The sequence below is a fragment of the Mucor velutinosus genome (genome assembly GCF_035048745.1).
Source record: "Mucor velutinosus strain NIH1002 chromosome Unknown tig00001540, whole genome shotgun sequence".
Classification (NCBI taxonomy): domain Eukaryota; kingdom Fungi; phylum Mucoromycota; class Mucoromycetes; order Mucorales; family Mucoraceae; genus Mucor; species Mucor velutinosus.
Window position 1 is genome coordinate 861,753 of NW_027041893.1, and position 13,591 is coordinate 875,343.

General features: G+C 44.5%; 5 protein-coding genes and 1 non-coding gene across 6 annotated transcripts; 1 reads left to right on the forward strand and 5 right to left on the reverse strand.

The window, feature by feature from the left end:
• Positions 1–113: 113 nt before the first annotated feature.
• On the reverse strand, positions 114–3,047 carry ATC70_004384 (uncharacterized protein; the record flags this gene model as incomplete). The annotated part of the gene is made up of 1 exon (XM_064823688.1): positions 114–3,047. One exon carries the CDS (start codon positions 3,045–3,047, stop codon positions 114–116), a length of 2,934 nt encoding a protein of 977 aa, XP_064688513.1.
• A 425-nt stretch (positions 3,048–3,472) lies between these two features.
• Positions 3,473–4,429, reverse strand: ATC70_004385 (uncharacterized protein; the record flags this gene model as incomplete). The annotated part of the gene is made up of 1 exon (XM_064823689.1): positions 3,473–4,429. One exon carries the CDS (start codon positions 4,427–4,429, stop codon positions 3,473–3,475), a length of 957 nt encoding a protein of 318 aa, XP_064688514.1.
• Positions 4,430–5,224: 795 nt separating this feature from the next.
• Positions 5,225–6,385, reverse strand: ATC70_004386 (uncharacterized protein; the record flags this gene model as incomplete). Its single annotated transcript, XM_064823690.1, has 1 exon — positions 5,225–6,385. The coding sequence occupies one exon, from the start codon at positions 6,383–6,385 to the stop codon at positions 5,225–5,227; it is 1,161 nt and encodes a 386-aa protein (XP_064688515.1).
• A 531-nt stretch (positions 6,386–6,916) lies between these two features.
• On the reverse strand, positions 6,917–9,850 carry ATC70_004387 (uncharacterized protein; the record flags this gene model as incomplete). The annotated part of the gene is made up of 1 exon (XM_064823691.1): positions 6,917–9,850. The coding sequence occupies one exon, from the start codon at positions 9,848–9,850 to the stop codon at positions 6,917–6,919; it is 2,934 nt and encodes a 977-aa protein (XP_064688516.1).
• A 422-nt stretch (positions 9,851–10,272) lies between these two features.
• ATC70_004388 (uncharacterized protein) lies at positions 10,273–11,190 on the reverse strand (the record flags this gene model as incomplete). The annotated part of the gene is made up of 1 exon (XM_064823692.1): positions 10,273–11,190. The coding sequence occupies one exon, from the start codon at positions 11,188–11,190 to the stop codon at positions 10,273–10,275; it is 918 nt and encodes a 305-aa protein (XP_064688517.1).
• Positions 11,191–11,416: 226 nt separating this feature from the next.
• ATC70_004389 lies at positions 11,417–11,490 on the forward strand. Its single transcript has one exon. It is a non-coding gene; the product is annotated as a tRNA-Ile (tRNA).
• Positions 11,491–13,591: the final 2,101 nt, after the last annotated feature.

Genomic DNA, 13,591 nt, shown 5'->3' on the forward strand with positions numbered 1-13,591 from the left:
TGCTCACATTGAGGATCTCGAGGGACAACCAACGGATGGGAACTTTGATAATGACTTACCACCGAGGAGCCGCACGTAGAAAACAACAATGGAACATGTTCATCCCTGTCAGATCAACCAGTACGAGAGTACCAAAGAGACGCTGGATCTGGATCCGGAGCAATGACAGCCAGAGGATGCACAAGGCAATCGATAGCATACAGGAGGTTCAGTAGAGCAGGCCAGAAATCAGAAGGACCGGCAGAGGCATTAGTGGGCAAGCAATTAAGAGCATGGTCAATACGGTGCACACCAGGTGGAGCAGGCGGCAAGGCATCGATCAAGGCAGGATCAAGAGCACGACAGTACATAAAGTGATCACGAGAGATGTAGACACCTGCAGGTGACATACAGGGACACTCCTCACGCATGTTAGTAAAGCGGCCAAGACGCCAGCGGACCAAACGACTACGGGCAATACGACCAAGAGGCAGATAGAGTATGGGATCAGGCCTTGTGGTATCAGGACGACAAGCACGAAGCAAAGTATGACGACCAGTGACAGTAGCAGCAGAGAGTTGGAGATTAACCTGATCTTGCCAATAGGCAGCAAAGGTAGTACGCAAGCCAGCAGAAGAAGGAACAGGGTCAGGCAGCGACTGATACAGAGGGTTTTCACATATAAAACGATCCAACCTTGTATAGTGCAAATGGGCACGAAGCAGAACCAGCAGACAATCGTCAGGCAGAGTATCAGCACGCAGAGCAAAACGGGTAGCCAGGACATTGTAGCGATGTTTGATACTGGGGAGACAGGTAATGTGCTTGGCGACATTGACCCAAGTACTACCCACAAACATGCCAACAAGTCGGTTTTGCAGAGTATCCAGAGCAGTGAAATCACGAGCAGAGAGATGGGAGATGGCCAGACCATATTCAAGCTTAGGACGAATAAATGTCCTGTACAGGCGAGAGGAGAGCAGCAAAGAGAAACCATTGCGGTTGACACCAACAGAGTTTAACAGAGCCATGGTCTTGACAGCACCAGCAGAACGCAGAGACAGAATACCAGGAGCATGCAGGCCTTTGTATCGGAATGGCATACCAAGGTATGTAAATTCGTCAACGACAGGCAGAGCTTCATTGTAAAGTACCAGAGGAGAACCAGCAAGAGCAGCAGCAGTACCAAGCACAGCACATTTGGAAGGCTTCCACCTATATCCAAGAGAGACAGAATGACCAGCAGCAAGATCCAACATACGCTGAACCTCAGACTTTGAACCAAAGACAGCCACATCGTCAGCGAACAGGAGACTATTGATAGCAATAGGAGCATCAGTACCAGGCACAGGCAGCATAGTAGCACCAGTAGCACCAGAACGCAAAAGACTCGGTAAAGAATTGATATACAACGAGTACAAGTGGGGACTGAGCACTGAGCCCTGCAGAACACCAGTAACAGGAGAGAAAGCAACCGAGTTGTGATTAGCAATCAAGACAGAAACAGACACATCATCAAACATGTTGATCAACAGACCCAGAACAGCACGAGGAAGACTAGAACCAGCCAAAGCAGACCAGATAACACGACGATCGACTGTGTCATATGCTGACTTGATATCCAAGAAAGCGACAACAGGACGACGACGGTGCGCAACAAAGTAATCATGCATCAAGTCATGCAAGCAGAGGGCTTGATCCAGAGGACTACGTTGAGGGCGGAAACCACCTTGGGCAATGTCAAGGGCAGGAGAATGGGCATCCAGCTCAGGCATGAGAGAGAACTCAAACAGTTTGCGCACAACAGAAGTCAGAGAAATAGGCCTATAGTTGGCGGGATCAGAAGCATCACCTTTCTTGAAAATGGGAAAGACTTGGGCTTGGCGCCAGAGAGCAGGAGTATACGACCATTGATAGCACAATTTGAAGAGCAACGACAAGACAGGAGCAATCTCAGAGACCAAGGACTTGAGCATCTCAGCCTTGATATGATCTGGACCAGGAGCTTTATGTGTTGGGAGCCGTCGAATATGAGATACTAAAGTATCAACATCAAACAGTGACATGTCCACAGGCACACAGAAAGGCAGAACAGAGTCAAAGGTGGGAGGAGCAGCAGGACGAGTAGCAGTGGCAAGCAGAGAGCCATCATACACCGAGGCGAGATGAGAACCCATAGCAGAGACAGAAGCAGCAGGACCATCAGGGTGGTTGTACGTAGGAGAGGATTCTTTATTACGCTTGATGCGCTTAATAGCAGCAGTAGCTTTTGAGAAATCACACTCCAGGGCAGTACAGAATTGTTGCCAGGACCTTCGCTTTGCAGCTTGTACCAGGGAACGAAACTTGCGATGAGCAACTTTGTATAAGAACCATTTTTCAATTTTGGCAATACCAAAGGCATGCCTCCATTGACTATATGAGCGATCGCGTGCAGTAGCAGCATCCTGAATTTCTTGTGTCCAGTACTTCTTCCAATGGCCAGGACGACCGGATTTTACACCAATAGAACTATCCAGAGATTCATACAAACATTGATTCAAAGAATCGTTGAGTGCATCAATATCTGGACGAACACCAGGAGGAGCAGACACCAAACCAGAAAGAGTACCAACCAGAGGAGCAACAGAAGATCGAAAGGATTCACGGAGTAAGCCCAAAGGCGTCTCTTTCGTCAATTTCGAGAGCTTCCATTGACGCCGAGGAGCCGGAACAGAATCACCAGGAGCCACAGTGTCATCGAGAGGTGGCACATACCCGAAAGTAAGTGACATCAATCGGTGGTCAGAACCAAGAGACAGATCAGACTCAACCACCAGTTGAGGATTCACCAAAGCAACATCACCAATATTTGTCAAAAACAAATCAATGACACTACTCAATTCTTGCTGCTGCCGAAAAGAAGAGTACGTCGTAACGCCAAAAGCCAAAGACGCATTGAGCACAGACAAGCAATGTTCATCAAACCAAGGTTTGAGAGCATTACCACGAGCATTGGAGATAGCATCACCAGTGAGAGAACCCAACCGAGCATTGAAATCGCCACAGAGGATAGTATCCCTAGTCATAGGTAGTGAACTAAGGGCCGAGAGCACCTTATCAGAGGATAAGGGTGGAGGAAAGTAAACACAATGAACCGTTAGGGTGCCAACCTTGAGAGACAGAGTGTGCGGATTATAAGAAGGTAGTTGGGAGACAGTGAAGGGACAGGAAGGAGAGACAAAGGCAGTGATACCACCAGAACCACGATTGAAAGCACCAGGTACTTTTGAACCATAGAGATGGAATTGAGACCAGTTTGTTGGAAAAGAGCCAGATGTAAGCCAAGTTTCAGTAACCAGCAGAACCTGAGTATCCAGTACATGAGAGAGAACATCATGGACTGTTGATTGGCGAAGACCATTGGCATTCCAGAGTGAAAGAGAGACGAAAACCGGGGAGACAGGCACATTAACATTATTAGGCAGTATAGATGGGGCAGAGAAGGAACTCATTATTGATCCACATCAGACATATCACTATCAGATCCAGCCTTGTCCTGGGAATCAGAGTTCAGCTTGCGACGGAACAGGAAATCAGCCTTTTTGGGCTCCTTCTTAGCAAAGCGTTCAACGGCCTGAGCAACGGCAACAGAGAGACTTTCATCGCAGATCCAACCTTTCTGTATAAAGTACTTACCGACACCACTAACATTAAGTGGGCGGAGGAAGGACAAAGTTTGCAGGCAGCGAGCTTCAGTAAATTGGTGGATCAGAGCATGACGATCATCATCAGAGAGGCTGGCGTACTTGGGATCAGCAATATTGCTGGGGTCCAATGGATCAAAAGCAGGAAACAGTTCACCCTTAGCCTTGGTCAATAAAGCAGTAAATTCCTCAACGTATTGAACGTGCAACAGAACACCAATAATATGGGAGGCAGGAAAGCAGATATCCAAGACACGACCCAGATCAACACTAGCATTAGCTAGATGCTTACGCACTTCAGAACGTTGGATCTTTCGGGATCTACCAATATATACATATTGATAGCCCTGGACACCTTTGGTAGCAGGAGTGGTAAAGGCACGACCAGCAGCAAGACGTTTTTTGTCTTTTTTCTTAGGATCAGGCTTGTGAGCAGCAGCAGTAGCGATTTGGGCGAAATTAGGAGCTTCCTTGAGAGGCTTTGGAGACACTAGGATAGAGGAACTTTCGCCCCCCTTGGGTCGACCCGAACCAGGAGAAGTGGTGTGACTAGTAACTGAACCTTGTTGTAATTTTTGAATAACCAGGTCCTTGTCTTGTAAAATTTTTTTCAGATCCTTGTTTTCTTGTTCCAGAGCAGCCAAACGTGTAAGGAGGTCCTCATGCTTGTTAACTTTCTCTGTTACCAAAGTAAGTTGTTGCTGGATTTGTTGCAGTATCGCTGGAAAGTGACTCATATCCAGGGCTTGTAGATTGGTGTCCATGGCGTTGAATATTTTTTGAAATTCCAACAATTCGAAAAAATATGAAACAGGTGTACGACAATTCTGAAATTATAACACAATAAACTGTTGATGGATGCAAGTATACTGGTACAATTTCGAGCGGATTGGAGTACTGGATGATGAGATATTACGTTTTTTGTGGTTTTCAGGATGCTTTTTCCGAAGAGGGTGGCAAAAAGTGTCGAAAAACGGGAAGAGATGCCTGCTCGTTTAGCTCAGGCGAAAATTTATGGTTGTTTATTGATTACAATGAATTAGCAATGTAAAAAATATAGACTTATATGCATGCGATCTTTGGATCATTAGTTGCAAGTCCTGAGAAGCGACGTACAGCAAAAAAGCTTAAATTGATAGTTTGATCTCCATGCAGGAACAACATGCAAGTGTCCAGAAAAGGGAAAAAGGTCCTAAACTAAAAATTAAACTGGTAAAAAAAAGAAGTACAGGCAGGAAAAAGGAGTAAAACAAGTGAGATAAAAGGGTAGAGAATAAGAAGCTATGGTGTATGAGACATGCAATTGAGGATACCTCGATGTTCAGACAGCAGCACAGACAAAATAAACCCACAGACCTCAGTGGCACAAAAAAAGCAAGAAAAAAAGGAGAAAACGAGGCATTTGCATTTAGCAAAATGAGTAGAGAGACAAAGACCAAACGAGAAAGAAGCAGAGAAGGAGGACAAAGTGAATGCAGACACTACCACAAAGGCAGCAGAAACAGAAACAATGAGAGTGGGAATGAGAGAGCAAAACGATTTCAACAACAAGGTGTCAATCAGTTATCAGAAGGCTCTGACATTTCAAGATCCTTGGTAGCAGAGAGAGTTGGGGAGACAGCATAAGCCAAGAGAGAGGCAGTTTCAGCATCATGATGCAAGAGGTAGCCAAGATAACTCAAACGTTGTTTCTTGGCTAAACGCTCTTGATCAGAGGATCGGGATGGTGGTTTAGCAGCAGCAGAGGAGGAGGAACGAGCAAGCATTTCTTCTTTCAAAATGGCATCAAATTGGGCTTGGTTGATGCGATCATACAAAAGAAAAGAACGAGCAACAGAAACACGGACAGAGCGACGGACAAAAGACAGCGAACGAAGGCAGCGAAGGTTTTCGACCTCAATGGCCTTTTGGACACGCAGATCACGAGAGAGAGAAGCAAATTTGGGATCTTTGAGATTGACTGGATCACATGGATCAAAGTCAATCAACGGAGAAGAGCCACGACCATGTAGATGCATGGCTTTGGTGAGGGTGAGAACATAGTCGTTGTGAACAAGGAAAGAAATCACATTCTGTACAGGATATTGAATATCCAGCACACGAGAGTTATTCAATCCTACGCCTTGAACAAGGCGACGCAGCTCAGAAAGACGACGGCGGACAGGAGTAGCATAGTACACAAATTGATAACCAGATGGTATATCACTTTGAGGAGCAAAAAGACGAGCAAGAGTAGCGGATGCCTTGGTGGCAGATGGAGGAGGACGAGCAGCAGGCTTCTTCTTACGCTTTGCACCTGCATTGGATGCAACGACGGCAGCAAAAGATGGTTGCGTTGTAACTTGAGATTGGGAGTAGCTGGGGGTAGACTTGGAGGCAGATGTTGTTGATGGTGGTGTTGGAGTGTTCGACGATACAGCGTCTATGGTGGTGGGAGCAACATTGGTGGTGGATTGAGCGTTGATAGCTGCCAATTGAGCCGCAAGGGCGTCTCTAGCAGCCTCTGATTCAGCCAGGGCTGTTTTTAACTGCGCAATTTCAGCATGGGCAGATTCTAATCTGCTCAAACGATGTCTGACCTCAACCATAAAGGTCGACAACGCAGTTTGATCAGTGGGCGAAGCAGGTGGGAGGGAAGTGAGACCAAAGTCAATCGAGTTGGGGTCAACATCGATCGAGGATGTGAAATGAGATGCTTTGGAGAGGTCTTGAGGTTGCATTTTCTTTGCTTTTAAATGTTGAGAGATATCAGCAGCAAAGAAAGGTGGAGAGAGGGTTGAAATTGGCCTTTTTTGACCGGACGAAAGGGTGTCAGCAGGTGTAATCTTGTTAAAAGTGTTTTGCTCGGTTATGGTATTGATATAGCAAGTACTTGATGAGAGATGATGGGTTATAGGAATCTTCGAGATAATTCGGGCTATGAAAGTATATAAAAAATTCTTTAGCGGAAAGAAAGGTGCTCGTTTAGCTCAGTTTAAAGATTGTTTTTATTTATATACGATGTTTTATAATTGGGCACTCGGTATGAGCATATGCCATAAAACTAGTAACTATATAGACTAAAGAAAGAAAACCTCAACAGAGACAACGGAAAAGATGAGGAAAAAAGTTTGAGATGGCAGTAAAAGAGCAGAAGACTACTTGTAGTGGCACGATTGATCTTGAGGGATGAACCAACGGATGGGAACTTTGATTTGACTTACCACCGAGGCACCGCACAAAGAAAACAATCGGCCAAACGTTCATCTCAGTTAGCCATGAGAGGGAGGATAGAACCACAATGATCCGGGATCAGGATCAGGGGCGATAGTAGCCAAAGGGTGGACCAGACAGTCGATTGCATGAAGCAAAGATAGTAACGCAGACCAGTATACTGGAGGACCAGCAGAACCACTTATAGGCAGCATGTTCAGGGCATTGTCAATGGCATGTACACCAGGAGGAGCAGCAGGCAGAGCATCCCACAGATCACGATCCAAAGCACGACATTGAGGGAAGTGATTTCGAGAGATGAAAGATCCATCCATGCAGGGACATTCCTCACGCATGTTTGCAAAACGACCAAGACGCCAACGAACCAAACGACTACGAGCAGATCGACCAATAGGTAAGTAGAGTATGGGATCAGGGCGAGAGACAGAAGGACGGCACGCACGAAGCAGAACATGTTTACCAGTAGTAGTAGCAGCAGCCAGTTGTTGGTCAACCTGATCTTGCCAGAAGTCAGAGAAGTGAGCCTTGAGACCAGCAAATGAAGGGACAGGGTCAGGCAGAGATCTATACAAACTGTTTTCACAGATGTACCGATCCAGTCGAGTGTACGACAGAGCACCACGAAGAACCACCACAAGACTATCCTCAGGTAGAGTAGCAGAACGAAGAGCATACCTAGTTGCCAAGACATTATACCGATGTTTCATTGAAGGGAGACAGGTAATGTGCTTAGCAACGTTGAACCAGGAACCACCCACGAACATACCAACCAGCCGGTTTTGGAGCTTGTCAAGAGCCTCAAAGGTACGATAGTCAAGATGAGATATAGCGAGGCCATACTCAATCTTGGGTCTAACGAAAGCCTTGTACAGACGAGAACAGAGCAGCAGAGAGAAACCATTACGGTTGACACCAACAGAGTTCAGCAAAGCCATAACCTTGACAGCACCAGCGGACCGCAGAGACAAGATACTAGGAGCATGTAGCCCTTTATATCGAAATGGCATACCAAGGTACACAAACTCATCTACCACCGGCAGCGGCTCATTGTAGAGAGTAAGACGAGCATCAGAGAGGGCAGCAGGAGAACCGAGCACAGCACATTTAGATGGCTTCCACCTATAACCAAGACAGACAGAGTGTTCAGCAGCAAGATCCAACATAGACTGGACACCAGACAAAGACCCAAAGATAGCAACATCATCGGCAAAGAGCAAGCTATTGATGGCAATAGGACGACTAGCACCAGGAGGACTGACCATCGTAGCACCAGTATCAACAGAACGCAAAAGATTCGGTAAGGAGTTGATATACAACGAATACAAATGAGGACTGAGTACTGAGCCTTGAAGTACACCAGTAACAGGAGAGAAGGCAGCAGAGGTATGATTAGCAATCAAGACTGAGACTGAGACATCGTCAAACATGTTCATCAGAAGACCCAGAACAGGACGAGGAAGTGTAGAACCAGCCAGGGCTTGCCATATAACCCTACGATCGACAGTATCATAAGCTGACTTGATATCCAAGAAAGCCACCACAGGATAGCGACGGTGAGTCAGAAAGTAATCATGCATCAAGTCATGCAAGCAGAGGGCTTGATCCAGAGGACTACGTTGAGGACGGAAGCCACCTTGAGCAATATCCAGAGCAGGGGAGTGTTCATCCAGAGCCGGCATGAGACAGAACTCAAACAACTTACGCACCACCGAAGTGAGCGAAATTGGTCGATAATTACCAGGATCGGAAGCATCACCCTTCTTGAAAATCGGAAACACCTGAGCTTGGCGCCATAAACCAGGAGTATAAGACCATTGATAGCAGAGGTGAAACAGCAGAGAGAGCACTGGGGCAATTTCTGAGGTCAGAGCTTTTAACATCTCAGCCTTGATATGGTCAGGACCAGGAGCTTTGTGAGTCGGCAGACGTTTAATACACAGTACCAAGGTATCAGTATCAAACAAAGACATGTCCGCAGGGAGACAGAAAGGCAAGTCAGAAACCATAGGAGTGACAGGAGCAGGACGAGAAGCAGTATTTAACAGAGCACCTTCGTAGACCGTAGCCAAATGAGAGCCCATAGTAGCAACAGAAGCAGCAGGACCATCTGGGTGACTGTACGTAGGTGAAGACTCTTTATTGCGCTTGATGCGTTTTATAGCAGCAGTAGCTTTTGAGAAGTCTCTTTCCAGAGCACCACAGAACTTATGCCAGGACTTGCGCTTAGCAGACTGTACCAAAGAGCGAAAACGGCGATGAGCTTGCTTGTATAAGACCCAACAATCAATCTTAGTATACCCAAGGGCATACCGCCATCGACTGTAGAGACGATCCCGTTCAGTAGCCGCGTCTTGGATCTCTTGCGTCCAGTATTTCTTCCAATGGCCAGGACGGCCAGACTTCACACCTATTGAGCTATCCAAACATTCATACAAACATTGGTTCAAAGAACCGTTGAGTGCATCAATGTCGGGACGAGTACCAGGAGGAGCAGACACCAAACCAGAGAGAGTAACAACCAGAGGAGCAACAGAAGATCGAAAGGATTCACGGAGTAGGCCCAAAGGCCTCTCTTTCGTCAATTTCGAGAGCTTCCATTGCCGCCGAGGAGCCAGAACAGAATCACCAGGAGCCACAGTGTCATCGAGAGGTGGCACATACCCGAAAGTAAGTGACATCAATCGATGGTCAGAACCAAGAGACAGATCAGACTCAACCACCAGTTGAGGGTTCACCAAAGCAACATCACCAATATTTGTCAGAAACAAATCGATAATACTACTCAATTCTTGCTGCTGCCGAAAAGAAGAGTAAGTCTTGACACCAAAAGCCAAAGACGCATTAAGCACAGATAAGCAATGTTCGTCAAACCAAGGTTTGAGAGCATTACCACGAGCATTGGAGATAGCATCACCAGTCAGAGGACCCAACCAAGCATTGAAATCACCGCAGAGAATAGTATCCCTAGTCATAGGTAATGAGCTGAGGGCCGAGAGCACCTTATCAGAGGATAAGGGTGGAGGAAAGTAAACACAATGAACCGTTAGGGTGCCAACCTTGAGAGACAGAGTGTGCGGATTGTATGAAGGGAGTTGGAAGACCGTAAAGGGGCAAGAAGGAGAGACAAAAGCAGTGATACCACCAGAACCACGGTTGAAAGCACCAGGTACTTTTGAACCATACAAGTGGTATTGAGACCAGTCAATCGGATAGGAACCAGAAGTGAGCCAAGTTTCAGTGACAAACAGAACATGAGTATCAACAATATGAGAAATAACATCATGAACTGTTGTTTGACGAAGACCATTCGCATTCCAAAGAGAGAGAGAGACAAAAACCGGGGGGACAGACACATTATTCAAATTACCAGACCATGATTCATTGTTAAGAGACATTAGATCTCCATTTCAGAATCAGTAGAAGTATCACGGCGACGCTTGAACAAGAAAGCAGCCTTTTTAGGGTCCTTTTCCTTTAGTCGGTCCATAGCACCAGCAACAGCCTCGTCCAGTTCGGCTTGACCTATCCATCCAAGATCCAGGAACCAACGGCCAACACTACTCACATTAAGTGGGCGGATGTGGGACAGAGCATCTACGCTGCGAGCATTGACCATCTCAGCAATGAGATCCATTCGATCGTGTTCAGAGTAGGCATCGTATTGTGGGTCGGCAATATTAGCAGGATTCAACGGGTCAAAATCCTCCAATATTTCCGATTCACTTGCACGGAGCAGAGCCAAGAATTCAGCAACATATTGGGTATGCAAGAGAATACCAATAGCTTCGGAGGCAGGGAAGTTGATGTCGAGGATACGAGACGTATCCACCCCAATGGCCTTGAGAGTGCGTCGAATTTCAGAGCGTAAGATCTTGCCAGATCTACCAATATATACATATTGGTATCCTTGGGGACCCTTAGCAGCAGACGTTTTGAAGAGACGACCAGCAGCCAACTTTCTCTTAGTAGCTTTAGTTGGATCAGGGCGATGTGCAGCCTTCTTAGCTATAGCAGAATAGCTAATAGTACCAGAATCAGTGGTGGCAGTAGCAGAGGTGGTGGATCCAGATGCCCCCTTGATGGGGGTGCTTGTAACAGAATCCTGTGACGTGGCTTGCAATTTTTCAATGACCAGATCCTTGTCGTGTAAAATTTTTTTCAAGGCTTGGTTTTCCTTTTCCAAAGCATCGAGACGAGCCAAAATACCATCATGTTGATTAACACGTTCAGAAAGAGAGGCAAGTTGTTGCTGTAACTGTTGCATGATAACAGTAACCTGATTCATATCAGTTGGGTGCTGAAACTCGGGCATATTGCTGATTATTTTTTTAGAAATTGTTGAAGATCCAAAAAAATATGAAGGAGATGTTCAATAAACTTGAAACTATAACACAATAGACAGAGACTAAAGGCAAGTATACTGGTATAGTTTTGGAGTTGATTGAATTGCTGATTGTTGGGAAAATAGCGTTTTTCGTGATTCTAAGGAGACTTTTTACGGAGAGGGTGGCAAAAAGTGATGAAAAACGGAAAGAGATGCTCGTTTAGCTCAGTTGGTTAGAGCGTGGTGCTAATAACGCCAAGGTCAACAGTTCGACCCTGTTAATGAGCAATTTTTTTTGTTAAATTTTGAAATAGCAGTGTGTGTAGTAGTGTTACAAAATGGCTCAATGCAGTGTGAATAGTAAGAGTGATAATAGAGTAAGTATATAGATAAATAGCCAAAGCAGATTCGTCTATAGAAATGAGCACCAGGTTTATAGTTGTCCAGCTAGTAAGGAATATGAAAGCAAAGAAAGAGATGTGTAAATAAAGTGATAATAGTAGATAGAGTACAATGAATCAATGCGTTAATGTATACAAAGGATTCAAGGGATCTTATATTTGATAAGTTCAATGAAATAACAAAGTTAAGGAGCTATAGAGCTATATAGATATAATTTTCAAGTAGGAATAAGATAAGATCTTATTGTTTGATATCATTTGAATATTTATATTAAATTGATTCTATGAATTATATGTCCTGAATTCTGTTTCTATATGCTATAGTTTGTAATGAAGGACTGACCCTTCTATAATTGATTTTGATACCCTTAATAATCCTAAAAGCTTGAACAGTTTTTATAGCTGGAAAGCTATATTTGTTGTTGAAATATGGTGAGTGATGATATTGATAATGTTACTAGAGGATGAAAGGATGGGTAATGTGGAGTTGCTTCCCATTTGTGTGCTTCCATTAGGAAAGAGAGATGTTTAAGAGTTTGAATATATATCTGTCAAAATGATACGAGGCTGAGTGGTAACTGATTTGTCATTCTTGAGATAGGATTCAGAGTATATTCGAATATAAGAAGCATTTAAGAGTTTAATGTCAATTAGTAGAAACAGAAGTAGAATCCAATATAGTAAGCAGCGAAACGTAGTTTATACGATAGTGTAGGCAATTTACAACAAAAAAAGAGAGATTCAGTTACAAAACCAAAATCGATTTGTAACAGCAGTCTTATTTTCCAGCTGTGTGAACTGCAAATGCTTTCTTCTTGTCTCGGTATCCCTGTGATGAAGGCTCCATAGGCGCACTTGTAAACTGTACTGATCAAGCAATGATTTTTACGACACAACTTTTAGATAAACTATTTCTGACGCTTGGCATCCTTTGCTGTGAAGGGCTTACCTACCTAGCTGTGGATGAACATGAATTCGAGAGCATCTGGGAGTTTAGGAAGGAACGCAGAATATGGCATTATACGAGAACTTTGCTAAACCTACGCCCCACCGCATCTCTTTTCACCATCATTACTATAAGATGCACACAACATTTAATTCAGAAATCAAGTCAATCATTATTTCTTTTGCAGCCATCAAGGCCAAGGAATAAAAGTTGCAATTAGACATGGCTACCTATGATAATAAGTACAAACAAGGCATATTGATGCTTTTTAGTAAAGGCTCCATCACAACATTGCAACTATTTGAAAAGAGAACGGGACACAGGTTCAAATATCAACGGTAGCAAATCTTGTTTCTTAACCTTGAGCTTTATCGCCTAACGTTTCCGGGTGTCTCAACCAAGGCCATGATGCTGTACAGTATCTATTTCATCATGAATGTCAATTTTCAGCTCATATTCACGTAACACGGAAGCCTTCTCGATATTCTTTGAGTACCATACTCTTGATTTACTAGTACGCTTTCAAAATTTGTGGCATCGAAAACTCGAGTAGTCCATCACAGTGATATTTGATATGTCAGTATATAATGGCAAATGCAAGATTCACGCTTTTGTTTCACATGAGTAAAGAAAGCCGGTATTATTGGCTCTTGAAGAATCTGCATGTGTCGTTATTCATCAATCTTGTTTGCTAGTATCTTTAGATGCGTATGAGGTACGAATGTCGCACTAAATGATGATACAAGGTTTGAGGACAAGAACTTACTGTTAAAGGACAATCTGAGCTAAATGAATCAGAGATGGTATGATATGACTATAAACAGCAATTGCCCTGTAAAACCACTTCACTGTTCTACTACCGTTTGGATCTGTGAGGGGCACTGCTGCATCTCAGATGCGACGCTGGAAATTTACAGAAAATCGGGTATCGAATGCTAGCACAAGGCCAATTAGAAGAAATTACGATTTATCGCCGGGATTTCTTTACTCATTCGCACGTGCGTCCCCAAAGCTCCCTGCGAGTATAGCTACTAGTAGCAGA